Consider the following 25,074-nt stretch of genomic DNA (forward strand, 5'->3'; position numbering starts at 1 on the left):
GACCTGCCTGACATGACTGCCTCCCAAGATGCCAGCCCCTCCAGTGTCAGGGGCACTCCCCAGTATGCACTGTGGGCCTCGTTTCCAACTCTCCCCTGCACAGGGCTGGGTCCTGACTCTGCAGTCCCATGAGACAGCTCGGGCTGGGTCCTATAGGGCAGGACCAGGGACACCCTCTGCAAGAGACAGGCACTGACCTTCCCAGACACCTGAGGATTCCTTCCAGGTGCCAGGCACAGAGGCTCCACACCCATCTCAATGTCCTCCTGAAACAGCCCAGGAATGGGGCTGCTGGAGCAAATAAAAATATAGTACACCAATGCAAACCTGAATCCTAACAGGGCAACAAACACTTTTTTAGCATGAGTACATCCCAAGTATTGTATGGGATATACTTATATCAGATGTTTATCTATCTGTACTTAAAACTGAACTGGGCATCCTGCATTTCACCTGCCAGCTCTCACTAGGAACTACAAACCAGGAAAGGGTCACTGGGAAAACAAGAGCTGAACAACCTCCTGGATGGGGTGGTTAGGTCTGGACAGCCAAGCAAGGTCAAGACCCTGGGGTGGTAGCCGGCCAACACCACCAGCTCTGGACCACTTGCCACTGCTGAAGCAGCCCTGGCCAGTGCAGACTCACACAGTGCCTGAAGCACGGCAGTCACAAAAGGCCTTTGCCCACTGGAGAGAGAAGACCCTGGAAAAACTGCACAAGGACCTGAGAATGCAGAGGGACAGGCCCTCCCAATGACAGGATGCTAGATAGAGCTGATCCCCAGGCACCAATCGCCAGCGGGAAGGCAGAGAAAGCAGTGCCAGTAGGAATGGCTTGATCCCTCCTTCAGAGTTGAAACCCAAGGTGAGTCCCAAGTACAGGAGGGGCCTCCCAGCAGGCCTGAGGCCCGGTATCCACCCCAGTGGAGACTCCACTCACCCAGTTATTTTCTACACATGCCTAGCGAGCAATCAGAAACCCAGGACGCCATCAGCAGGGACAGGAAGCATCTAGGTGGCACCCCAGGTTGGCACCAACCCTTCCCCACTCCAGCAAAATCCACCACCCTGAAGCACAGCTCTGCTCTGGCCCCAAACCCTGGGCTGCCCACTGTACCCTTGGTCCTCAAGTTCCTCAGTCTGAGAGGAGTTCCTGGGTGCCTCTTGCCATCAGGGACATGCACACCATACAACACCCAGCTCCTGGCCCTTGCTGTTACTTCCGCCCCACACCAGTCCCTGCTCTTAGGCCAGTCCTGCCACTGAAGGTGAATAAAAGAAAACTGGTGGCAGATGGGGCCAGGGGCTACAGCCTCGGTGCCACCCGGCCACAGAGGGAAGCAAGGTCCCAAGGACGAGCACAGAACGCCCTCCCCACTCTAACCCTGCCCTGGGGCCCAGAGCCCTCTCCGCCTGCTGCCACCTCTGCCTGCACACACATCCTTCAGGGCGCAGCTCAAACCACTTCCTGAGGAGCCCCGGTCCTGCATGCACCCAGCACCATGCCACAATCTCCATCGTGAGGACCACGCCGCAATCCCCATGTCCCCTGGCCACACCCCTTGTTGTCATGGTCACCTGTTGGCCCAGATCCTCAGTGGGACACAAGTCCCCCAAGAGACAATGATGGCCTCAGTCCCCAGCCCCCACCCCATCACTACAAGGCACCTGGGATTCAAATCATATTTAATAAATAAAACAGCGAAGGGCGAAGGCAGCTTCACCGCACAGTGTGGTCCCTGCTGGGCGAGGTGGCCACGTGCGGCTGTAGAGAGCCTGCAAGACCCTGCCGCACGACTCCAGGTGGGCTGGCCGGAGGAGCCACTCTGACTTGTAAACACCAACATAAATAGAGGAAGGAGGCTGGGAAGAAGAGGGGTCCCCAGCCACCTGCTGGGACACCTCGACAGAGAACTGCAGGCGGTGAGTGCGCTGGAGTCCGGCCTCAGTGCAGGTGACAGCAGCACTTCTGGAACACCCGGCTTTGGTGCTGAGGGGAAGGGGCAGCAAGGGCATGTGGGCCACCTATCTCCTCAGACCCTCCCCACCCCCGGGCTTGCTGAGGACCCCGCCAGTCGCTTGGGGTCAGGATGGGTGAAAAGGCAGGAGGCGGGTGGGCATAAAGTGCGGCTTTTCCTGAAGTGGAGACATGGGTGGGGGCCAAGGGTAGGGAGGCCGGACAGACAGCGAGGTATATGGCTCTGCACCCCAAGATCCGGCACTGAGCAGAGCTGGCACTAACCCAGCGGGGCAGCCTGCAGCCCTGCCCAAGTCAATGGACAGAGCCAGACGGTGCTGAGGCCGCCCAGGAGGAGGCTGCTGCTGGTGTGGGCGGTGTGTCCTGCCCACCTCCCCGTGGGCAGTGGTGTCTGCCCTTGCTTCTGCTGGCTACAAGGGGCCAGGAGGCCAGCTCTGCCCTGAGTCCCGAGGGTCAGGCCCTCTCTGAGCCCAGATGCCCGATGGATCCCAAGGTGCAGCACAGTCTGGAGCTGGGTGGTGGTGGCCCAGGGTCCAGTCTGGGTGGAGGGGTGAGGGCCAGAGGCCCAGCCACCTCACCCTGGTCCCAACGTGTCCCAAAGCAGAGAAGGTGGCAACCCAGCCCAAGCTGGGGAGGGCTCAGGAAGACCGAGGCAGGCCGGGTGGTGCCCCCAAGTCCTGTGCGGGCCACAGAGCCCACCCACGGCAGGGATCAACAGGTCATCACGTTGCAGCTGCAGGAGAGATGAGGACCAGTCAGCGGCACCTGTGGGGCTCCACGTGGCTCCCTCACCCCCCAGAGCCAGGCTTCTCCCCACACCCCTCAGGCAGCGTGCACTGGGAGCCCCACCAACCCCATCTGCACCTTCCAGGTTTTGAACACACTGACATGTCACCAAGTCAAAATGAGTCAGAACAGTGGCAGAGAGCAGAGAACAAGACTAGGGAAGCTGTCAAACCCCCTTGAGGACGCCACCCTCTGGCTCGGTCAGCCCGGCTCTGCCTGAGCAGGGGGCACTCACTGTGACAGGGGCTCCGAGTGCAGCCCGGGGGCCGGGCATGCTGAGTGGCCAGCCAAAAAGGGATTCACGTCCCCGATGCCAATGAGTCCAAACTCAGTGACCGACAAGGCCACTTGCGCAGGGGCCGCAGGCTCCTCTGGGTCCTCGCTCAGACCCACGGGGCTGGAGATGAGGGGCAGCTCCTCCGGCAGTGTGAAGTCCACAGCCAGTCTTGGGCTAGTGCCTGGCTCTGGAGCAGCTGCAGCAGAGGGGTATACGGCTGGGTCGGCCAGGGCTGGGGGCTGCTGGGGCAGGGTCACGGCGGGGGGTTTATCCAGCTGCGGGAGCGGGCAGGGCCCTGGCTCCAAGGACAGAAGGCCATCAGAGCCCACTCCAGGCTCACCAAGACTCCTGGACATGCCATCCATGTTCAGCGGCTCTGTGGAGAGAGAACGCAGCTAGGAGACCCCAACAGCCCCTCCAGGGCCCAAGAGTCACAGGACGCTCCTCTCTCGGGTCTCATGTGTGCCCAGGCTGCAGCTGTGGTGCCTGCCTGGCCCCTCCACAACACACATCCAAGGGCCAAAGACGCCTACCACACCGCGGTCGGTGGACCCAACTCAACGGCCCAGCCTTGGAAGGTGTGAGAGGAAACGTGGGCCACGAGCCACTCTCCATAGCACAGCACAGGAGACCACAGCAGCCAAGAGTGCTGCAGCAGATGGCAGGCTCAGGGTTTCCTGGAACCTGTCCCACAGGCAGACCTGCACGCCCTCTGGGGACACCATGGAGAGCAGACATCCTGCTTCGGCTGACACCCCAACACAGCCCCAGGGAGCCAAGACCCTCGTGTGGGAAGCTCGTGGAGCCATGTTGGCTCCCCGAAGGCCCCGGGGCCTGGGCGCTGGAGCTCAGAGCCACTCCTGTCCTCTGCACGTGGCCTGGCGCTGAGGGCTGCACACCCACACCAGGCACGAGTAGGCCCCTCCAGTGACACCAAGCCCTGGGCCTTGTCGGGGGCCACCTAGCCACTCTCCAGAAGGCCCAGGAGACGGACACGACCCATCTCCAAAGGATACCCCTCTTAGGATGGCCTCAGTGAGTCCTCAGATACCTGGACACACCCTGCCCACTGCAGCAACCAACACACACAGGTGTGGGAGGACATTCCACTGTCCCCACAATCCCTGACCAGCTGCCACCTGCTCTCTCACCTGTGCGCACCCCCATCAGGGCATTCTGCTCAGGGCGGGGACGAGTGGGGCCATCAGGGTCACTGCCTTCCAGGTCCTGGTCTGTGTCCCTGTGCAGAGCAGTGCTGTGAGGCGCAGGGAGGCAAGCAGGACCGCCTGCCCGAGGCGCCACCCAGGTGCCCTCCACGACCCCCCCAGGCTGCAACGGGCAGCCCCGCCTGGCCGATGCGGATGTTACTGCTATAGCAGCACTGCACGCACGTGGTTCCAGCCGGGACGTACTTCCTCCGGCCCAGCCGCGTCTGCTGAGCAAAGTAGTCATAGCGCTCCGACTTCTTCCACAGGTAATAGTACTCCACACACTCGCCTACCGACCGTGTGCGCACCTGGAGACGGACAGAAAGGCGTCCTCGGCCCCACTGCCCAGCCTCAGATCCCCAGAGCCACTGGGACACAGCAAGAGCCCAGGGCCCAGGCCCTGAGGGCCCTAAGGTCCCCCATCTGGGCCGACAGCCCCCGCTGCTGAGGCCCCAGCAGAGGCCCCCACCTCCTGACCTGGGACCCTTCTTTCTCTCTGTGGCACCAACACCAAAATCACCCTGAGCCCCCACCCAGCACCTGCCTCCGCACCCCAGAGGCAAGTGCCAGGGATGGTTGGCATCCCTCTGGTCGACTGGTTCCTCCCTGTGGGTCCCATGCAGTCAGCAGGTGCAGCCACAAGCAGAGTATGGCACCTGAGCCAAGGGAGAGTGCACAAGTCCCATGCTAACACCTGCGGGTGAGGGGACGGCCTCAAACACCACAGGAGCCCAGAGTCGGGGACGCACAGCTGCCTGATGGGATGGACAGGGGCCCTGCTTCCCAGTGTGCTACTCTGGAAGGTACGTTCTGCTGCAAGCCCAGGGCAGACCCCTGTTGGGGAAGACCCCACCCAAGCCTACTGCTAATCAGCACAAGGCACTGAGGCTATACCTAGGCGGAACCCAGAGACCCCCATGCCAGGAAGGCCAGGCGGTAGGCACTGCATGCACACGAGGGCCAGGCAGGAGGCACTCCGTGGGCCACAGTTCCCTGCCACAGCCCAGACAACACACGAAGGGGCGTGTGGTCACAGACCCACACTCCTGGCCCCAACGCTAAGGCACAGCCAGGAGGGGCCGCACTGCTTCAGCCCAGCACTGGGACAGTCACTAGAGCAAGACCCCAACTGTACCAGTCGGCAGGACGCGGCCTCCTGCACCACACCCTCAGGGGGAGACACCAAGGCCCCCCACGCAAGCATCTCCATGGCTACAAAGTTGGACAGGGGTCAAGTCTATCAGCCCTGAAAGGATCAGAAAACCAAGGGGGATAACGGGAGAGGCTCAGGAGAACTGCCAGCCACGCCAAGACTCTGCCAAGAAGGCAGTCGGTGGCAGAGTCCCACAGTGGAGGTCAGCCATGGAAAGGCAGGAGGATGGTATCCCTGGGTGAGAGCCAGGAGACCCTCGGGGTCATGGCATGGGCAAGGATGGGGTCAGAGCCTCCAGCGATGCCCACTGCTGGCCTTGAGGGGCCACCTTTCAGTGCTCCCACACTGGAGCCTTCAGCTTTTGGGGACAGGAAAAGGGCCTTGCAGTGTCAGCAGAGGCGGCCAGTGGGCTGCAGGAGCCCTGCCTTCTCCCCAGAGTCGGGAGGCGCGCACCTTGTTGGCCTGTATCAGATGGAAGTTCTTCCCATGCACACGGAAGCCATGCTCAAAGTTCCGGCACTCCTCCTCACTCCAGGCACAGAGTCCATCTGCAAACAGCACAAGACAGTCAACTGGGCCACAGTGGGCAGCATGGACCAGCAGAGGCGGGCTGGGGCTGAGCCGGGGCTCACCTCGGATCACCTTCACATTGAACCTCAACCTCCGCAGGGCTTCCTCCACGTTGAAATTACATTTCACCAGCTCATACAGCGCCTGGGGGAGAGGCACTGTTCACTCTCCACACCTGTCCACCTGGACCCAACAGCAGGGACATCGCGCCATCGCCCAGGAAAGACATCAGGGGTGTCCATGCCACGCCCAAGAGTGGCACAGGACAACTGTGCCCAGAAGCAACACGGGGCATCAGCACTGCCACCTGGAGTGTCCTCCTGACGAGTGGCCCTGATGTGAACTCACGCCCACAGAGGCCCACCTTGGGTTGGTGTTTCTGCCCACCCATACAGCTCGCAGGCCTGACCGCCTGGGACCGCGGCCCTGCCTGACATGGCAGCCCCACCTGCTCGCTGTCTGTCACAGTCTCTCCCTGAGGGAGATGAGAGCCGGCCACCTCCTGCCACCTGCGCTTTGCTGCCCGGTACAGGAACTCCTCTACCTCCCTCTCAGGGAGGACACTGGGGTCCCAGAGCAGCTGGTCTTCGTTTTCATGGACTGCAGGGAGAAGAGGGCATGGGTCAAGTCACTGGCTATACTAGGAGAGCTGAGGCGGCCGTCTTGGCACCTCCACAGGGTGGACACCAACTAACTCCTCGAAGTCTTGTGGTCTGGGCCCACCATCTCTGAGCCTCTGCAATTCAAATGAACAAACAGGTCCAGAGCTAGCTTGAGGCCGGAAGCCATCGGGCCCAGGTGGTGGTAAGAAGCCAATGGATACTTGACCCAGTCAGGAGCTCAGAGGAAACTTCCCAGAGGAGTCTGCAGCACTCTGGGGAAGGGCCCAGAGGAAGGTGTGACACACCTGGCTTGCAGTAATAGGCAGTGCCACCGGAGGTGGTAGCAGAAGAAGCCAAGGAGCTCTCGAGCCAGGCACAGGCACACTGGCCACTGCAGCCCAGACCAGGAGGGCCTCGGGTCAGTCCTGCCACAATGATAGGTGAGCGGCAAGCACGCTACAGAGCCAGTGGAAAAGCAGTAACCGGTTTCAGGACAGGGAGAGTTCAGGGAGGGCTGGGACAAGCCACGCCTGCACTCGTCAGCAGTCCCGGGCTTGCAGAGACCAAGCACCAAACCAACACAGCCACAGTGCACTGGCAGATCACAGAGCGCACGTGGAAAGCCGCTCTGCAGGACAGTTCAGGAGAGCACCACTCACACCCAGCAAGGCCACTCCCAGTACTGACAGGCTATGCAGACGCCCTCGATGGCAGTCCTTTCTGCAGCCCACACTCGGGCCCTGCCTGGACCCAGGGGGTCCCTGGGAGGAGAGCAGGAGCATCTTTGCGGAAGACAGTATCATACACAGCCTGGAACGTGGCCAACAGGAAATGTGAGAAGAGGAAGATGAGGCACCAGCAACCACCAGGTAAGTGTGAAGTCAGCACACCAGGACTGAGAGCCCAGAGAGGTGCCCAGGCAGAGGAGGACAGGAGGGAAGGCTGGCTGGGACCTGGGCAGAGAGCAGAAGCTCTGCAGGGGGAATTTCAGGACTGGAAACCCAAATTGCAGTACGAGCCCAGTGAGTGTTCCCACAGCAGCCTAGACCAGCACAAGACAGGGCTTCTGAAAGCAGAAAGTGTCAGCTCAGAACTCACAGCTAAAGTGTACTGAGCAAAAACAGTCTGCAGGGTCAGCCTCCAGTAGTCAATGTCTTGGGTGCAGACACCCAACTGAAGAGCTGGCCTGGGAAGGGCACCAGCGGGAAGGCACACCAATACAAAACTCCATGGACAAGGCCAGGCCAGGCTCTTACTCACAAGCAGGGAAGGAGGCACAGACAGCAGAGGCAGTAGCAAGACCCTGGCCCTCAGATGCCAGCCAGGAGGCGGTGGACCTGCTTACAGGCAGACAGGAGGAGTCGTTCAGGAAAAGAGCTGGACCAGCACTTCCAGATCAACAAAGCAGGACACCCGTCACCTGCATCGGCACCAGCCTGGGCCTACGAGGAGCACCTCAGCTGCACATCAGGCTGGCAGCACCAAACAAACTGCCAACTGGTGGAGTCGCAGGAGGCAGGGGCTGGGACAGCACGACACAAGTGACGCTGTGAAACCTGTAGTGTGACCTCAGGAGGGAATTCAAAGTCCATCACAGACAAGATTCCACGGCTGGAAACACAAGGACAAGCACATGGGTCTTTGAAAATCAAAAGAAACCAAGAAAGAACAAAAGCAAACAGAAAGACAGGACCCCAAAATTCACCGTTTCATATGGAAATGAGAAATCTTCACACTAACTGAACACACAGGTGGACTCACAACTGCACTGAAACGCAAATGCCACAACAGATGAAAATAAGATCCAAATGGGCTGAGACACACAGCTGGCGTGCACCAGAGCCGGCACCCTGACCTCAGACACACACAGCTGGCGTGCACCAGAGCCGGCACCCTGACCTCAGACACACACAGCTGGCGTGCACCAGAGCCGGCACCCTGACCTCAGACACACACAGCTGGCGTGCACCAGAGCCGGCACCCTGACCTCAGACACACACAGCTGGCATGCACCAGAGCTGGCACCCTGACCTCAGACACACACTGCTGGCATGCACCAGAGCTGGCACCCTGACCTCAGACACTCACAGCTGGCGTGCACCAGAGCCGGCAGCCTAACCTGAGAGACACACACAGAAGCCTCTGCCTATAGCCAAAAGCGTTTCTACAGCAGTCCAAGTCTGGCTCGTGGACACACTCAACCAGCTCCAGAGGACAAAAGTGACACTATCGATTAAGGATAGATGGACACCAATGAAGGTCAGCATAAAATCCCCATGTTTGGGACTTAAACAGAACACCTCTGTGGCAATAAGAAGTCACAACGGAAACTAGAAAACAACAAACTGAATTGAAATAAAATGGAAGAAAATAAAGATAAAAGTAAAAATTAAATGGAAATCAGACAGTAGAGGGAAGCGAAGAAGCCTGAAGTGAACTCTCCATAGAGTATAACAGTTGACGGACCCAAACAAGACCAACTTAGCAGAAGAAAAAGCAGAAGACCCAAATGCCATGTCAGAACCCCAGGGTGTCTCTAGAGACCTGTGACACTTCCAGCAGGAGAGCAGGAGGTTGCCACCACAGCCCACCAGCTGCAGCCATGGCTCGGCAGTGGGAGCTCCAACAGACCCCCATGGCTCCATCAACTGAAGTTATTATTAACAACCTTCCAAAAAACAAAGCAGACCCAAACCCCAGGTCCAGGGAGCTCCACTGAAGTATTCTTGCAAACATTTAAAGGGCTAATAATTACAACCAAATACAAACTCTCCTGGATGCTGGTGAGAGGTATTCTTCCAGACGCAGGAGGGAGAACAGCCCCACTCAGGAACACAGGTGCTCAGCACACAGCAGCAGGCCAGGCAGAGAACGGCAGGCACCATGGGCCACAGAGTCACTGCAGACACTGTACCAGCAGCCTCTCCACCACTGCCCACTACACAGGGTCAGGAACCTGTGCGGTCAGCCAGCCCATCAGCAGGTTCCCAGTTGTTTCCTGATTCTTTCACACCCTGTAGCCCCAGCTAGGTCCTTCCCTCTGAGGTCCGGCACAGCACTCCTGTATTCAGGGACGTGACGCTGAGGGGCCGCTGCCAACCCAAGGCACAAGCCTGTGATGAGCACAGCACAGCAGAGCGCACCTGGCAGAAGACACCTGCTGGCCACAGGAAAGCAAAGGAGGTGGCAGACTTGCCTGGGGGCGCACACACATCCAGACCACAGAGCTCAGAGGTCAGTGAGGTGTGCACACATTTCCACGAGCAGATAACAAGGAGGACTGACCACACAAGGACAGGCTGGGGACTCACTCCTGCCCACAGGAACATGGAGCACAGGGCCCGCGCTCAGGCTGGAGGCAAGGACACACGCCCTCTGCTCCTCTCCCACCCTGACCTGCACTAACAAGGACACAGGTCAAGGGAAGACAGACAGACTAGAAAGAAAGAGGCCACGCTATCTTCAGCAAATGGCATACCAGGGCAGTAACAAGCAGATCTAAAGAAACAAGTGGATCTACAAAGTTCTAAACTGAATACGTATGCAGTCAGAATAACAAACTACAGTTCTACCAGCAAGAATCCAGCAGGAAGTACCAAGTTTGAAATACCCTTTGTGATGGCACCAGTAAGACCACGTGACAAAAGACAGGGAGAACTGCCACCCTAGAAAGCACACAGCGCTGTCAAACCTGGAGGCCCCGAAGGCCAGCGAACCAGATCCACAGGTGGACCTGCCACCTCTGCTGACCCAGCAACTCTCCCAACTAAGCTCAAGCTCAGCACGAACCTCAAAGTCCTGGCAGCTTCTCGAGGCAACTGACCAGCCAACCCTAAAACCTTGGCAGCCATGCCAGAACAGAGCCTGGTGGTCACAGGGGCCCTGCCCAGAGGGGAAAAATGTGCCTTCCGGGCACAGAACACCTGAACAGCCTTCACCAGCAACAGCTCAGCCAGCACAATCTCACATGCCAGCAGGAAAACCTCCAGAGAAAGGGTCCCCAGGACCTTGGCTGACCACTCAGACACACTGCCAAAAACGCACACTGACAAGAGATGCCTCATTAAATCCAAAGGCGTCAGCCAAGGCCCACGGGCAACACAGCAGTACACACACCAACCCCAGCAGTGGCCTCCTCAGAGAGTACTGGGCTACAGGTGGGTCACCTTGAGCACACACCACGCCTGAGAACGTCCAAGTGGCCAGTGCATGCTGCGTGCCAGCACGAGCCTCAAAGCCACAGCGAGACCGTCTACTCCACAGGAGGCGCCAGCAGCAAGACAGTGTCCCTGGCAAGGTGTGAAGCAGCCACAAGGCCAGAAGAGCAGGGCACACTCCTAGGGCACGCAGGACTCGAACAGGTTCAGCTGGGGTCCACACCAAGGTTCGAGCCCCTCGAAGGCATACCCAAGGGGCACAAAGGGCCCTTCCTGGGGCAGCATCCCTGGGTACCTCTGGCCCTGCTTGGGTAGGCATACCCCAGGCACCCGAGACAGGCCCCTTCACGATCAGTACTGCTGGTCTGCCCCCTACCCCACCCTCCACTGCTGAGTCATAGGGGAAATGATTCCCCAGGAGGACAGCCCAGGCCCTGCAAGGCTCCAGGGCAAGAGGAAAAGGTCCAAGCCAGCATGCAGGTGGCCAGTCTAGAGGAACAAGAGGGCTTCAGGACAGAGACCAGCAAGCACCTGGAGAGGAAAAGGCAGGGCAGAGGGACACAAGGAAGGTCTGGCTGCAGAAGGAGGGAGAGGGGAGTCTGGGCTCAGAGAAGGGAGGGGCTGGGAGAGGGTAGGTGGGGTCAAGTCTGCACAGGAGGAAGTGCAGCCCAGGACTCAGCAGCACCGCCCAGCTGGGCTCTGGTCTCCACACGCAAGTCCAGCAAGCCCAGCCCTGAAGCCTCAGCTGCCCCTGGCTACTCACTCTTTTCTCCGTGTCGGCTCGGGTGCAGACTGCTAAGATCGGCCTGGAACTGAGGCCCCACCATGATTTCCTGCAGAGGTAAAGTCAGGGTCAGGAGCCTAGCCAGCATCCGGTCAGTTAGGAAGCCAGTTGCCACAGCCCTGCCTGGACACCAGGCTGCAGGCCGCTGCCCCAACCCACCTGTGCAATCTCCCAGCAGATACCAGCTCTGCTCTCAGGGCAGGGAAAAGAGGCCTGGTATGGGTGGGAAAACCAGAGCATCCTGATATACGGCCCAACAGGCCCCAGGCAGCGTGCTGGGGCCAGGGCAGGTGCAGAGCACAGTCCCACGTCCAAGACCCTGCAGCTAGTCCAGACCACCTCTTGGGAGCTGTGTGAGCCATTCCCCCTGGGACACAGGGCACAGACCCAAGGGCTCAGCTGTTCCTGGCTGTGGACAACAGGGTTGGGAACTGCCAGCTACATACCTTCTTACATTTGTTGGCAGGAAGAGCATCCTCTTCAGTGTCAGAGGAGGCAGAGGAGCCCGGCTCTTTGCCTTCACCAGACAGGAAACGGGCTTTGGGAAAGAGAAGTGTGAGATGCACCTGCAGCACTAGGTGTGGGCCCAACCCCTGCTCTCTGGCTGCAGCCTGGACACCCCTTCTTTTAACAACGCCCATCCTTCACTGTGACCCACCACTTGAGCACAGGACCAAGTACCACCTATGAAGAGGGGACCTTTCTGTTGCCATGAAGAGTCAGCACAAAAGCAAGCAGATCCTGGGGGAGAGGATAGCCGGGGACAGTCTAGGAACGCTATCTCTGGATCTGCTAAAGGAACTAACACTCCCCTCCGGGTTTAAGCCACAATCACCCTGAGGGCTCACAGGCCAGGGCAAAAGAGCTCTCAGGACCCAGTGCACCTGGTGCCTTCCCACCCCAGGGGACGCCACATCCCACTGGAGCTCTGCCCACGCCACCCAGTGCCCATGGCCTGGGTCCCCAGCATCGGGCTCAGGCCAGGCTGGTGGAGGGAGGCACAAGAACACCTACACCCACTCTGGTTGGGGAAGAGGACTGAGGCCTCATGAGCAGTGACAGATGGGGCGAGGTCGTCAGCTGAGGACTGCGTCTCCTCCTCTTCTCCTGAAAGCAAGTCCTTCGCTATTTGTTCCTTTTAACAAGAAAGCAAAGAAATCAACGTGTCTGGTTTGTTTCACCATCTCGACGCAGCAGTGAAGCTATCGCTGCTGCTGCCCATGCCACAGCACCAGGCCACAGGCAAGCTCCCACTCTGGCGCTGGGCTCCTGGCCCTCTCACTTCATCTGGTTCTCAACTTCCCTGACAGAGACCCCGCCTTCTAGGAGCCACAGCCCGCTGCCCCCTTTGTTTAGCCAAGATGGCGTCTCCTCTGCCCACTCTGTCCACACAAACTAGAATGCCAATCAGTCAGCCCAGAGCCACCCTAAGCCTGGGCAGATGGACACAGGTGGACAGCAGCCCTCGCTTGGCCTCAGGTCTGCTGACCGTGTCTCCCTTGTGGGCACGGGCCTCCTCTGCTGACTTTCCACGTGCAGGCAGTCAGGGGCCATATGTGAGTCCCCCTTTGCTGGAGGCCAGTTCTGGGAGGGACCCTCGCTCACCTTGTCCAGAGTCATGTCTGGGAGGTGGGGGGCTGAGTCGCCACCCTCGCTCTCCCGCTCCGAGATGGGGTCGGACGCCTCGTAGCCATAGAGTGCCAGCAGCTCGTCCAGGGGCATGTCACTGCTCTGCATGGGAGGGGACAGGCCCTGTCAGGAGGATGCCCAGGGAGTTCTGGTCTCCTCTTTCTGCCTGAGTCTCCTCGGGCTCCACCATCAGGACTACTTGTCCACCCTCAGCAAGTCCCCAGGTGGTGGTGTTGCCAGGCCTCAGGGGCTGCTCTATAGCCCAGGTCAGGCACAGACACCTGAGCTTAGAGGCCACCAGTCCAGAACAGGAAAAGCCAGGACAGCCTCTGTGCACACCACACTGCCCAGCACCATCCCCTCCACAGGCCTGTGTGGGGCCAACTCCAGGAAGGCCAAGGCTAGCTTGACAGCTATAGTCTGCCACAACTCATGACACCTGGGAAAAGCAATTCAATTCAAACAGCACCTCAGTGGACTAAGTCGCCAAAGGGACACTTCATCCCGACAGCAACTTCAGCCACACAAGCAGCTGAGAGGTGCCCAGTCACTGTGTACAGTGACTGCCCAGATTCTCCAGGTGTGACTGCAACAGAAATCAGGATGGGACACAGGTCACCTCTTCCCTCCTGGCTATTCTGGAACCACCATTTTAGTGCCCTCATGTGACCCTCTCTCAACTCTCTGTTCTGACCCTTATGCCTCAGCATCAGGACCCAGCCCTCTGGGAACCCCTTCTTGCTCTCAAACTGTTAGCACCTGCCTCCCTCCCTGCACCCCAACTCCTGCCCTGCATCCCAAGGCCTCAGGGCCTCACAGAGGACCACGGCCCCTCCAAACCCTGCCCCTGGGGACCATGGAGCAACACCTGGGTATGGCCATTGGGCTCCCAATGACGTGACAGAGGCTGGTAGGCAAGCCAAGACCCAGCTTCCCTTGACACCTTTGCAGTAGGCCTGATGCCGCCTGCACCCTCCACTGCACTGACACACAGGCCAGTGCTGCAGAGCCCTCAGGCGCAAGACCAACAGCACAGCCATGGCAGGGCACCACAGCACAGGGGCCACCACGGTGAACACTCAGGATGAAGTCAGTGACCTCACCAGTTTTCACCCTGAGCAGACATTGTGCTGTGCTGCATGGGACGCGGGAGGAACACAGAGCGCCTGCAGTTTAAGAAAGGAAGGTAGCCGCTCAAGCACACAGGAGGGGTGATGCAGGCAGGAGCCCGCTGTCCAGTTCTGTCTGGAAGAAAAGCTAGCAGACACTCGGCACCTCCAACACAAACCCAGGGGCTGGGAGGTCAGGGAAACAGCAAACAGCACTTGCTGCCACCACCAGACTAGAGCTTTCAAGCAAAATGCTGTCATTTCAGAAAACCTGGATTTAACCACATGAACTCCCCTCCCTGGGCTGCCTCTAGAGATGAGGCCTTCACAGAAGTACCATAGGGTGCAGCCTTAACCCAACAGGATGAGTGTCCTCCTTGGGTAGCAGAAACGCTGTCCCTGGGAAGGCAGAAGGAGTCTGCAAGCCAGGAGCCTCATCAGAAACCCAGACTGCTGGCCTTGACCCACTGTGAGGAGACAAACGCCTGTTGTCCAACCACCCAGCTGAGAGCCTCGTTACAGCAGCCCTCACAGACCAAGGTCTAGCAACCTGTAGGGTCCAGGAGTAGGGGACCAACGCCCCAGCCACGCCTCCCCATGCAGAACTGACAAGTCCACATGGCCTCCACCAGGACCGGGAGTGGAGTCCCAGGTGTGGTCAGACTTGGTGGCACCAGTTCCAGTAGAACTAGACTACCACTGGGGTAGCACAGGGCAGCAATGAGCAGCGTCCATGCATCTCCCTCGGCCAGCAACAGGGCTGTGAAGCTTGATCACACCTCACTCAGGAAGATCACAGAGGGCAGGTGCCTGCCTCTGAGGCTGAAGCAGCAGTGGATGCTCACGCCTGCTTCTGCACTTGGAGATCTGGAAAGTGTAGCGTCCCCTCCTTCGCGGTTTCTTTTGTTTTACGGGCTGGGCTCTGGCTCAGCGGTAGCACACTCACTCAGCTCTCCTGAGGCTCTGGGTTCGTCTCAGCACCACACAAAGATTAAAAAAAAGGTACTGTGTCCACCTGAAACACGGTTTTTTAAAAAGGAGTAATACTTTGTCATCTTCACAAAAACATTATTTCCATCAACACATACTTGGCACTTTTTTTTTTTTTTTTTTTTGGTGCAGGGATTGAACCCAAGGGCCCCAGGCATGCTAGGCAAGTGCTCTATCACTGAGCCATAACCCAGTACTATTATTTTCATGAACTAGTAAACGAATATTTGTAAAACACCTCAGTGTTGACTGCCAATACAGTAAAAGGCAAGCTCCCCAGTCCCTCCCTGACTCTCAGGAGCACAGAGAGGCTGAGACCAGCAGATCTGCGCATGGTGCATTCATGTCCAGCTGCCAACCTGGCCTAGAGCCCCACCCACAAGGGTAGGGTCAGGCTGGTACTCTGCAAACAGGTGTGACATATGCTTTTCCACAGAGAAGCCAAGAGCAGAAACCTCAAGTGTGCCCCAGAAGGCAGTCAGCCACGTACCTGGGAGATGAAGTCTCTGTCCAGCTCCTCCTCGGGTTTCTCAGGGCACCGCAGGGCCTCTGTGCACTCCTCCTGGAGGCTGTAGTTCTGCGACAGAATCTCTGCGAGGTTGAACTGATGGTCTGCAGAGCCCATGGACACCACTGTGGAGGAGACCCCAGACCAGGTGAGCATCTCCCAGTACCTGTCTCTAACCACCACAAGGTAGCTGAGGACATCCACGGTAGGGAAGGCAGCAGTGGCCCTGCCATCCCAGGGATGGGGTCCTCAGTGTGCATCCATGTGCATTCTGATACACACAGAGGACACTCAGCAGGGCAAGCTCCCATTGGGAACTCAAGAGAGCCCAAGGACCACTGGGATGCAGACCAAGGAGCACATTAGCAAAAAAACCCACACACACACAGAGTCCAACGATCTGGGGTACGTGTTCTTTCTGGGGACTGCTTGGTCCTCCTGAACCACAGAGGCACCCCCCCTGAGGGCCTGGGGGAGGGTGCATGACCTGAGAAGAGACAGGCACCAGTGAGGTTAGGGTGGAAGGAGCAGAAGGGCCAGGAGCCAGGGTCAAGTCTGGTCCCCAGCACAGCATAGACACAGCAAGGTCCTGGCTCCTGAAACCTGAGGTGGTGCTATGCAGCTCACTGCAGGATGGGGCTAGGCTGTCGCCACATCAGGAAGCAGCACTGTAGGAAGGGCCTGCAGGGTGGGGCCCACGGGTTTTCCTAAAGGACCAGAGTGGTCCACTGCCACCTCTGCAGTGATTTTCAGCAAGTCAGATTCAAAATACGGACATAGGATGAAACAGCCAGGGCTCAGTTAACCCAGGATAGGGGTCTGGGGGCCCAAGAGCCCAGGGCAGGGGCCTTCTGGAGGATAGTCACAGAGCCAGCACAGCTGGTCAGACAGCTGCCTGTGGAGTGGCATCTGGTCCAGGTGAGGGAGCCTAGAGCAGCCCGCGCCCCATGCCTCCATGGCTAGCCCTTGGAGGAAGTGTGAATGGGAGACAGGGACACAGCTGCTCCTGCGGGGCTAGGCAGAGACTTATTCAGAGCTGAAGCGATGGCTTGTGCCTGGCCTGCAGCAAGAGTTCAATCGCATGGGCTCTCCCCTCCTGCAGTGATGCCTCCACATAGGGCCAGAGCAGAGGCCAGCAGGAGAGGACCTGAGACGTTTATCCCCACTGAGGAGGTGCAAGTACCCAGGGTGTCTCCTGTCTAGCCCTTCAGCTGGCTCTCCCTCAGCTAGACACCTCCCCAAGACCACAGCAAGCAGACACCACCATCAGCCCTGGTGCAGACCTGCACTCTAGTCCACGCAAGGTCAGGCTGGCCATGCCTGAGAAGAGGGGGTCGCGAGCACTCTGCCACACAACCCCACCTGACCCAGCAGAGGCTAGGAGCTACCAGAGGATTCTGCGTTTTGCAGCCAGAGGCCCTGCTGGACCTGGGCAGGAGGACAGTACCTGCCGTCTGCAAGCCGGGCTCCCTGGGACACAGGCTGTGAGCGAGGCAGGAGGCCACGTGAGGACTCTGCCTCCCCAGCGAGGAGGCCTGCAGGGAGAAAGAGGCAGGGTCAGCTCCACGAGCCCAGCGCCCAGCTCCAAGCTCCCCTCAGATGGCTTCCTCTCCGCCCCCAGAGGCTGGGGAGAGGCACTGAGAGTGGAAGCAGCAGCACGAACCCACACAGCCCACTCCAGGGCTCGAGCTCGAGCACTCACACAGGCAGCCTCGCCACGTGGCAAAACCGCCCACCACCAACCCACAGTCCCAACCAAGCTGCAGCGTGCACAGGTCTGAGGACCTCACATTCAGCGAGAACCAGACGAGAGGCCACGGCGTGTGACCCAGTGAGAGGAGAGTCCAGAGACTGGATATGGACTCATGCATGCCAGAGGCTGGGGAGGGATGGAACAGTGTTGTTTCGGGGGACAATGGAATGGTCTGGAACTAAAGAAAGGTGCTTGCTGAAAACTCACTGAGTCTACACATTGGGCAGATTTCACAGTATGTAAATCTGGTGTGTGAAACTAGGCTCAGGGGACCCTCTCGATCTAATGAGGGAACCCAGGAAGCCCACAACCACAGCCGCACTCAGCGGTCAGATGAGCTCACCCTCCACGCCGCACCTGAGGGGAGCTCCACCACTCATACTCAGTACCTCCCCAGGGGTTCCCATCCAGGCAAGAAAAGGAAATAAAAGGAACCCAACAAGTAAGGAAAGAGCTAGACTATACTTCCTTTTGCTGCCGACATGATCTTGTACCTATAAAATCCAAACTAAAAGCTATTTAAACTAATAAATGATCTCAGCAAGGTTGTAGGATATGAGATCAATATGTAAATACTCACTATATTTCAATATACTAGCAATGGACAGTTCAAAACTTTAAGACAATTCCATTTACAATAGCATCAAAAGACGTGTAAGAAATACTCCTTAAGAACAAAGCAAAGCCGGGCACAGTGGTGCACACCTGTAATCCTAGTGGCTCAGGAGGCTGAGGAAGGAGGATCGCAAGTTCAAAGCCAGCCTCAGCAACGTAGCAAGGCTCTAAGCAACTCAGTGAGACCCTGTCTCAAAATAAGAAAATACAGGGCTGGGGATATAGCTCACTTTGCATGCCCAAGGCCCTGGGTTAATTCCCAGTAATACACACACACACACATACATATACACACATACAGACACACACACACATACATAATATATATAAAGAAATACATATAAAAGGCTGGGGATTTGGCTCAGTGGGTAAACACCCCTGGGTTCAACCCCCAGACCAAATATAACAAAACAAAAACTTTGTACTTCATTATCTATAAAGTGAAAAACTCACAGAATGGAAGAAAATACCTGCCAATCGTACACCTGGCAAAGGACTCGCATGTGTAAAGAACTGCTATGACTCAGTAACAAAAAGGCAAACAACTCAACTTAAAAAAGGACACAGGATAGAAACACATTTCTCCAGTGAGGATCTATGAATGGCCAACAAGCTCGTGGAAAGACACTCAGCATCCCTCAACTTGGAGAAACATCACATTCCAGTGACCCTTCTCAGTCACAGTACAGTTTAGATCAAAAAGACCAATGACCACAACTGCTGGAAAGGACTAGTGCTGGGAAACGTTCAACTGAAGCCCGGATGTGAACAGTCACAGCAGGGTCACGACTCACAGTCACAACATGGAAATAACCTCAATGTCCATCAGTTGACCAAAAGAAATACAAACCAGCCTGGAGTGGCCTCAGCCAGGGCATGAGCAAGTGACAGCTGCAGCGTGGATGCACCTGAGGACCTCGTGCTCAGTGAGAGCCAGACACACAGGACACAGGGTACGACCCAGTGACAGGAGGCTCCAGGACAGGGGAGTCCACAGACAAGGTGTGGACCCTCAGGCACAGGGCCTCTAAGATGATAAAAACGGTCTACCACTGTCTGTTGGCACTCACACAACTCTGAAAATACTAAAACCCACAAGATTCTACACAATAAAATGGGTCCACTGAGAGGCAGACGGACTGTATCTCAGTAAAGCTGCTGCCAAACAAAAATAATCATCACGTTTAATAAAATGAAGCTTAAAAGATTGGAAAGGAACTCTTACGTCACGGGGTGCTCAAGAAACCCTCACAGGAAGCGCACTCAATCTCTCCATAAGAGAAACCAGAAAATCAAAGCTCAGAGAGTTCAGGTCGCTCACCCAAACTCATACAGCAAGCAAGTGCAGTACAAACTCATTCAGGCCTTGTGCTCAGAAGCCCATGTCAGCCATGTCCCTCCACTTGGGAACATAAAGATGGTGCACCTAATGTTTAGCAAAGCTGTGGGAGAGAGCTGGAAGGTACAGGGTGCCATCAAAACTGCAGAGACAGGCTGGGGAGAAAGCTCAGTCGGTAGAGTGCTTGCCTCACAAGCACAAGGCCCTGGGTTCTGATCCCTAGCACCGCAAAAAAAACTGCAGAGACTTGGAAACAGGACCGCAAGGTCCCAGGTGCAAAGGTGCGTTCCCCTGACTGAGGTCTAGGAGGCCCTGAGGGTCTGGTGGGGAGAGAGGGGACCAGTCAGCTGTAGTCCACCTGTGGTGGCAGAGGGCCATGAGCAGGGCACAGGGAAGAAGCACCGTGGGGTTCAGAAGAAGGCCAGGGTTGCAGAATACCCTTAACCTAAGCTTAACCTAAGCTGGTGCACTTAGGTTAAAAAGACTAATCTAGTGGCCCTGGTGAGGCAAGGTGGCCGCACCTCCCTCCTGGACACACAGGGACACCAACCTGTGGCAACCCTGCACAGCCACACGCAGGGCGAAGCATGTGGAGAGCACCCAGAGCTCCAGGAGCTTCCTCAACCCTCTCCAGGACTGCCTGGGGTGGTGGGAAGGAGGCTCCTGGGTACCCTTCCCACCTCTGCCAGGAGACTGGCTTTCTATTCTTACAGCCAATAGGCCTGCAAGAGGTGGGGGAACATTAACAAGGCCACCTTGTGGATGACAGGTTAACAACAGCCCCCACAGGCTCAGTGTCCAGAAAGAATGAGAGTAAATTTGGCCTCAGGGATGATGGTCTGGGGTCCCCAGCAGGGTCTGAGGAGGACTTGGCCCTGTCTGACTTGCCATCTAACAGGGGGTTCAGGCACAAAAGCAGAGATCAATAGACAGGACCAGCGCAAGAACAGACCACAGGGAGGCAGTGAGCAGCTGGCTCCCCACAGGGTCACCAGCCTCAGACCCTAGTGCATCTCCAAGGGGGTCCAAGTTCCTCAAGACTCACCAGGCATTACCTTCCTCCCCCACCTATTTCTGGTGCCTGGGTGCAACCCCACACAATGGCAGATTCCCAGGTCCTACTTCCATTTACTCAGAACACACTGGACATCCCCCACAGTGTCAAAGGCCAACAAAAGTCCAGTCCTCTGGTCTGTAGAGAGGAAAGGAAGAGAAGAACAGGGGATGGCCAAAGGTGAAAGAGAGGACGATGAACAGTATAGTACCACAGAGGCAAAGGAGGGGGTCACACATGGGGTCCCATGCAGGTCTTCTGTGGGCGAGGAGGAAGCAAGCTGGCCCACATGGAGACTCCCAACTTCTCACAGAGCACAGGACAGTCCTTCTCGCAGAGCAGCACCCCATTTCTGCTCACTGCAACAGATTCCACACTCCCTGGAGGCTGTGCCCACACTCCACTCACACACTCTGTTGCTTGTGTGGCCACATGGAGGCACTCTCCCCAGTCTGGTCAGGCCTGGGTCACAGGATGCAGCTAGTTTCCACCTGATCTCCTTAGGAACAGCCACTCCTGGAACATAGCCACCATGCTTCAAGGAAGCCCAAACCACACGAAGAGCCAGCAAGCAGGCACAAGTGAGGAAGACCCTAGCAAACTCCAGACCCAACCAGCACTGTGCACCGGATAAGGGACCGTGTGTGAGAACTACCTGCCTGAGTCAGCCCTGAGAAGACATGAGAATAGAGTGAGTGCTGTCATGTTCCAGAGCTAACTTCTGAGGTAGCCCATTACGCAGCACAGGTTAACAACAGCATCCTGGATTTCTCCCTGACCCCACCACCCATGCCCAGCCCAGGCACCCAGTGTCCCCTGAACAGCCCTGGCATCACTCCTCCATTTGAGCATTTGCTCTGGGCCTACCTGAGGAACAGGTTCTGACTGTCTCCACCCACATGGAGTTGCCAGTCTAGTTGGTGCACACCTAACAAGTTGGTGAACTCATATGCCACACAGAGAGAAGTGAGGGCACAGAAATGAAGGCAGGACAGCTCTGAGGTCCTCCCCCACAGGGGCCAGGAGGCAGAACAGCTCCAGGCAGCCCCATAGTCCACAGAGTACACCAGAAACAAAAAGAGCCAGGGGCTGCGGAGGTCTTCAGGGACCACACCACAGGAAGCTGGTCACAGTGAGGAGATGCTAAGGGCAAGGAGGAGCCACAGAGGGTCTGCACAGGAGTGAAAGCTGGGACGCTTAGGTTAAAAAGATTAATCTAGTACAACGAGAACAGGATGGAATGTTCCTGTTTTTCACTGGGGTGCTGATGATTATTTTGAGACAAAAATACAATGATCAAGTGGCTAACACTGACCAAGCACTACTAGGTTACAAATGGCTGCTTTTATGGATTAAAAACAGCTGAACACTAGCCATTTCATAAAGTTCAACTTCCATTTGCAATTCACAGGGCCAAAAACCTCATGAGCCTTCTCACTTGGGAGGTCAACCACTGACTTACCACTCTAGAGATGAGAAAACTGAGAATAAGTCCTTCTGCAAGGCAGGCTCCAGGGCCAGACAAGGCCTATAGGACAGAGGCTGGTCAGGGTCCCACAATCTCAGCATCTACATGTGTTTTAGTCCTTCATTGACCAGCGCCTCTGACCAGATTCTAGACAGGTCCCACCTGTTCTACTCACCCTGGGAACCCTATGGCCTAGCACAGAGTGGGAGGCCTCAGAACTCAACAGGGCTCCACCCCAAGCTGTACAACACCACCACAGGGCAAGGGGCTGCTCTGACTACTTCAGGACCTCGTCATAGGAAAAGGCAGAGGCAAGAGCCCAAACTGAGCAGCTTATCAGAAGAGGCTGGCTGGAGTCTGACCTGGGCCACCCAAGACACACAGCTACCTTCTAGGCCATGTAAGCTGGCAAATGCCACCCAGCACCCAGGAGGGAAGGGACATCAGGAGACCTGGCTTCCTTCTGCAGCTCTTGAGGCCAGCCACCATTCCCATGAGTACTCAGCTTCCCTGAGCATCCCCTGAGGAAGGAGAACCAAGTCTCTAAGGACCCTCTGGATGCGGACACACAACGCAAGCAGGAACAGGTTGTTGAGGTCCAGTCAGGCACCCAGACACCTACTGGCTCTCTAGCACAAACTCAAGAGCCTGTTGCTGCCCTGAGAAGGCTGCAAATGGGAGAAAATGGCCAGTCCCGCCCTCCACGACGAGCCACAACATAAACACTGGGGCCAGATTTCCAGCCCCAGCTCCCAGGCCTGCTGTGCCTCTTGGGGTGGGTGCCTTCTCCTCTCCAGGGCTCAGGAGCTCCAACGCCTGACACAGGGTCAGTCCTTAGGTTTGTGGATTCTTTTTAACTTCTGCAAGAACAGAGCCCAACAGGGCACTGGGCACAGAGCAGCAATGCGCCGGGAGCCCCATTTATGCAGTCCTAGCAGGGGATGCACCTTACACACACCACCTCTCTCCGTCCCCGCTGTACCTAAGCGGCGAGAACAAGTCTGCACTGCCCTGTCCACCATCCCTAAGCCAAGCAAGCGCCAAACACCAAAGTTTCCGTTCCCAATGGATTCCGACGTGGAGCTACACGTTGTCCTGGGCAGTGCCAGGTGAGTCTGATCGAACATCATGGCCCCAAAGCCCGCGAGTCCTCAAGTCGAAGAGATGAGGGTTCCAAACACAGCCGGCCCACGGTCTTCCGAGAAGTAACTCCACGAGGGAGCGGCCGGCCAGCTCAGCCCTGCGGTCAGTCCAGCAGCCCATCCGGCCGCCCGTGGATCCGCAGTGGAGCCGCGCGGTCCCGCCGGCCGCCACCGCCCCGGCGCTCCGCAAAGTTGGCGCGCGCCGGGGGAGCTCGCCCCCGCCCGCCGCGCCCCCTGCGCCCGCGCATGCGCGCCGCGGCGCGCGATGTGGCAACGCGGGGGGGCGCCGGGCCGGGGGCGGCCGCCGAAAACCCGCGCCCCCCGGCCCCGCGCGGGCGAGCGTCCCGACCGGCCCCGGAGGCCCCGAAGAGCAGCTTCGTCCCCGGGCTCCGCAGGCCCACCCGGAGGCGGGGGCGCGGGCGCGGGCGGGGGGCCGGCTCCCCCGGCCCGCTCACTCACCTCCGCCATGGCCGTGTGTGCGCGGGAGGCGGCGGCCGCGCCGGGATCCCCGGATGCGGGGCCGCGTGCTCATTGGTCGCGGCCTTGGAGGGCGGACCCGGGGCGGGGCGGCGCGTAGTAGGTGCGCGGGTTGCGCGGGCTGGCAGCGGGCGCTGCGGCTCCGTCCGCGCTGCGTCCCCGCATCCTCTGGCGCTCGCGGCGGGCGGGGTCGGTCCCGCCGTGCGCGGCGGAGGCCCGGGCTGGAGGCGAACTCCACCCGGCAGGTGCGAGGGGCCCTGCCCGCGCTCGGGGCCGAACCGGAGCGGCTCGGGGACCCCCGGTTCCTGCCGCCAAGACGGGGGACCGCCTCGAGGGCCCTGCGCCGCTGCGCCCGCTCCTCCGTGCGCTGACGTCATTCGCGCCGGGGCTCTCCCCGCGCTCGGGACTTCGCGGGAAGGCGTTTCGGTCGGTTGGTTGACGCGCCCGGCGAGCTGAGCGCAGGCCCTGCGCGGCCTGGCCCTGGGCGCCGGGGAGGCCCGCCGAGGTTGGAGGCGCGTGGACAGTTGCGGGAGTGGCCCGGGAGCCGCAGGAGGGGGTGTGGAGAAGGGTGTTTTCAAGGTCGGAAAGTCGCTGGGGGTGGCCGATTAGTTGCAATGGAGAAATGCGGCAACCTGTTGGCGGGTGATACACGCGAACATCACTCTTGAAGAGCAGGTGGACCTCCTGTGTCCCTGGATGCGATGTCCTGAGAAGGACACCGCCCCCTCCTTCGGGCCGGGGGGAACGCAAAACTTGGGTCTTCCTGGGAGGAAATTGCAGGCAAAGCCGGAATGTGAACATTCTACCAAAGTGGTTTGGAACTGCGTTTTTCAAAACTGTTAGTGCCAGGGGGGTAAACCGCGGGAGGCTTCCCGTGGAATCAACAACATGCAGTGCCTGAGCCTAGACTGGACCCAGCGGAGGAGCAGAAAGTGCCACAAGACATTGTTGAGTCTGTTCAGGATTAGGTGAAAGGATTGAATCAACGTTAACTGAAATCAATGGCAGTTCTCTGTTTCTGTAGGAGAATATTCTTATTTCAAAATTCACACCGACTCCAGAGACGGTGGCGCACGCCTGTAATCCCCGCTGCTTGGAGGCTGAGGCAGAAGGATTGCAGGTTCAAAGCCAGCCTCAGCAATTTAGCGACCCTGTCTCTAAATTAAATACAAGAAAAGGGCTGTGAATGTGTCTCAGAGGTAAAGTGCCCCTGAGTTTAATCCACGGTATACATAAATAAATTCACAATGATCTATTTAGGATAAAGGGCCATGATGTATGCAACTTATTCCCAAATGATTTAGAAAAACATGTTCTTACTTACAAAACAGTGATAACAGCAAGTGGAGCAAAATACTAATAACTTGATCTGGGAATGGGTGTATTCTTTTTTTTTTTAAACTATGATGAATAATTTTCAAATAAAAAGCAAAAGAAGTAAAACAAAATAAAGATCACTTGAGGTTTGAGCTGAGA

The 25,074-nt window shown here is 57.7% G+C and overlaps 1 protein-coding gene across 15 annotated transcripts; it reads right to left on the minus strand.

Moving 5' to 3' along the window:
- Window positions 1-1,668: 1,668 nt before the first annotated feature.
- On the minus strand, window positions 1,669-25,074 carry MIER2 (MIER family member 2). 15 transcript variants are annotated; one of them, XM_079116570.1, is made up of 14 exons: window positions 23,581-25,074; window positions 17,198-17,285; window positions 15,733-15,875; window positions 13,120-13,245; window positions 12,529-12,649; window positions 11,961-12,052; window positions 11,494-11,563; window positions 6,420-6,571; window positions 6,034-6,115; window positions 5,855-5,949; window positions 4,453-4,556; window positions 4,192-4,280; window positions 2,999-3,416; window positions 1,669-2,710 (listed from the first exon to the last, which is right to left on the minus strand). In XM_079116570.1, the coding sequence occupies exons 1-14, from the start codon at window positions 23,587-23,589 to the stop codon at window positions 2,689-2,691; spliced, it is 1,611 nt and encodes a 536-aa protein (XP_078972696.1). In that variant the 5' UTR covers window positions 23,590-25,074; the 3' UTR covers window positions 1,669-2,688. The 15 variants fall into 15 exon arrangements, with proteins under 15 accessions (XP_078972696.1, XP_078972695.1, XP_078972688.1 ...); XM_079116569.1 differs by having other exon boundaries at window positions 4,432-4,556; window positions 23,581-25,071; XM_079116562.1 differs by lacking the exons at window positions 17,198-17,285; window positions 23,581-25,074 and adding an exon at window positions 22,962-23,327 and having other exon boundaries at window positions 2,999-3,236; window positions 3,381-3,416.

Source organism: Sciurus vulgaris (genome assembly GCF_902686455.1).
Source record: "Sciurus vulgaris genome assembly, chromosome: 16".
In the NCBI taxonomy this organism is placed as follows: Eukaryota; Metazoa; Chordata; class Mammalia; order Rodentia; family Sciuridae; genus Sciurus; species Sciurus vulgaris.

Bases quoted from the DNA above. Each gene is read 5' to 3' on its own strand.
- MIER2 (XM_079116560.1), bottom strand. From the start codon at position 23,109: ATGATGTTCGATCAGACTCACCTGGCACTGCCCAGGACAACGTGTAGC. The intron at 13,246-15,732 runs GTACGTGGCTGA...CCTCCCATGCAG, and splicing joins ACAGAGACTTCATCTCCCAG to AGCAGTGACATGCCCCTGGA. The intron at 4,281-4,431 runs GTGCGTGCAGTG...TGCTCTGCACAG, and splicing joins TACGTCCCGGCTGGAACCAC to GGACACAGACCAGGACCTGG.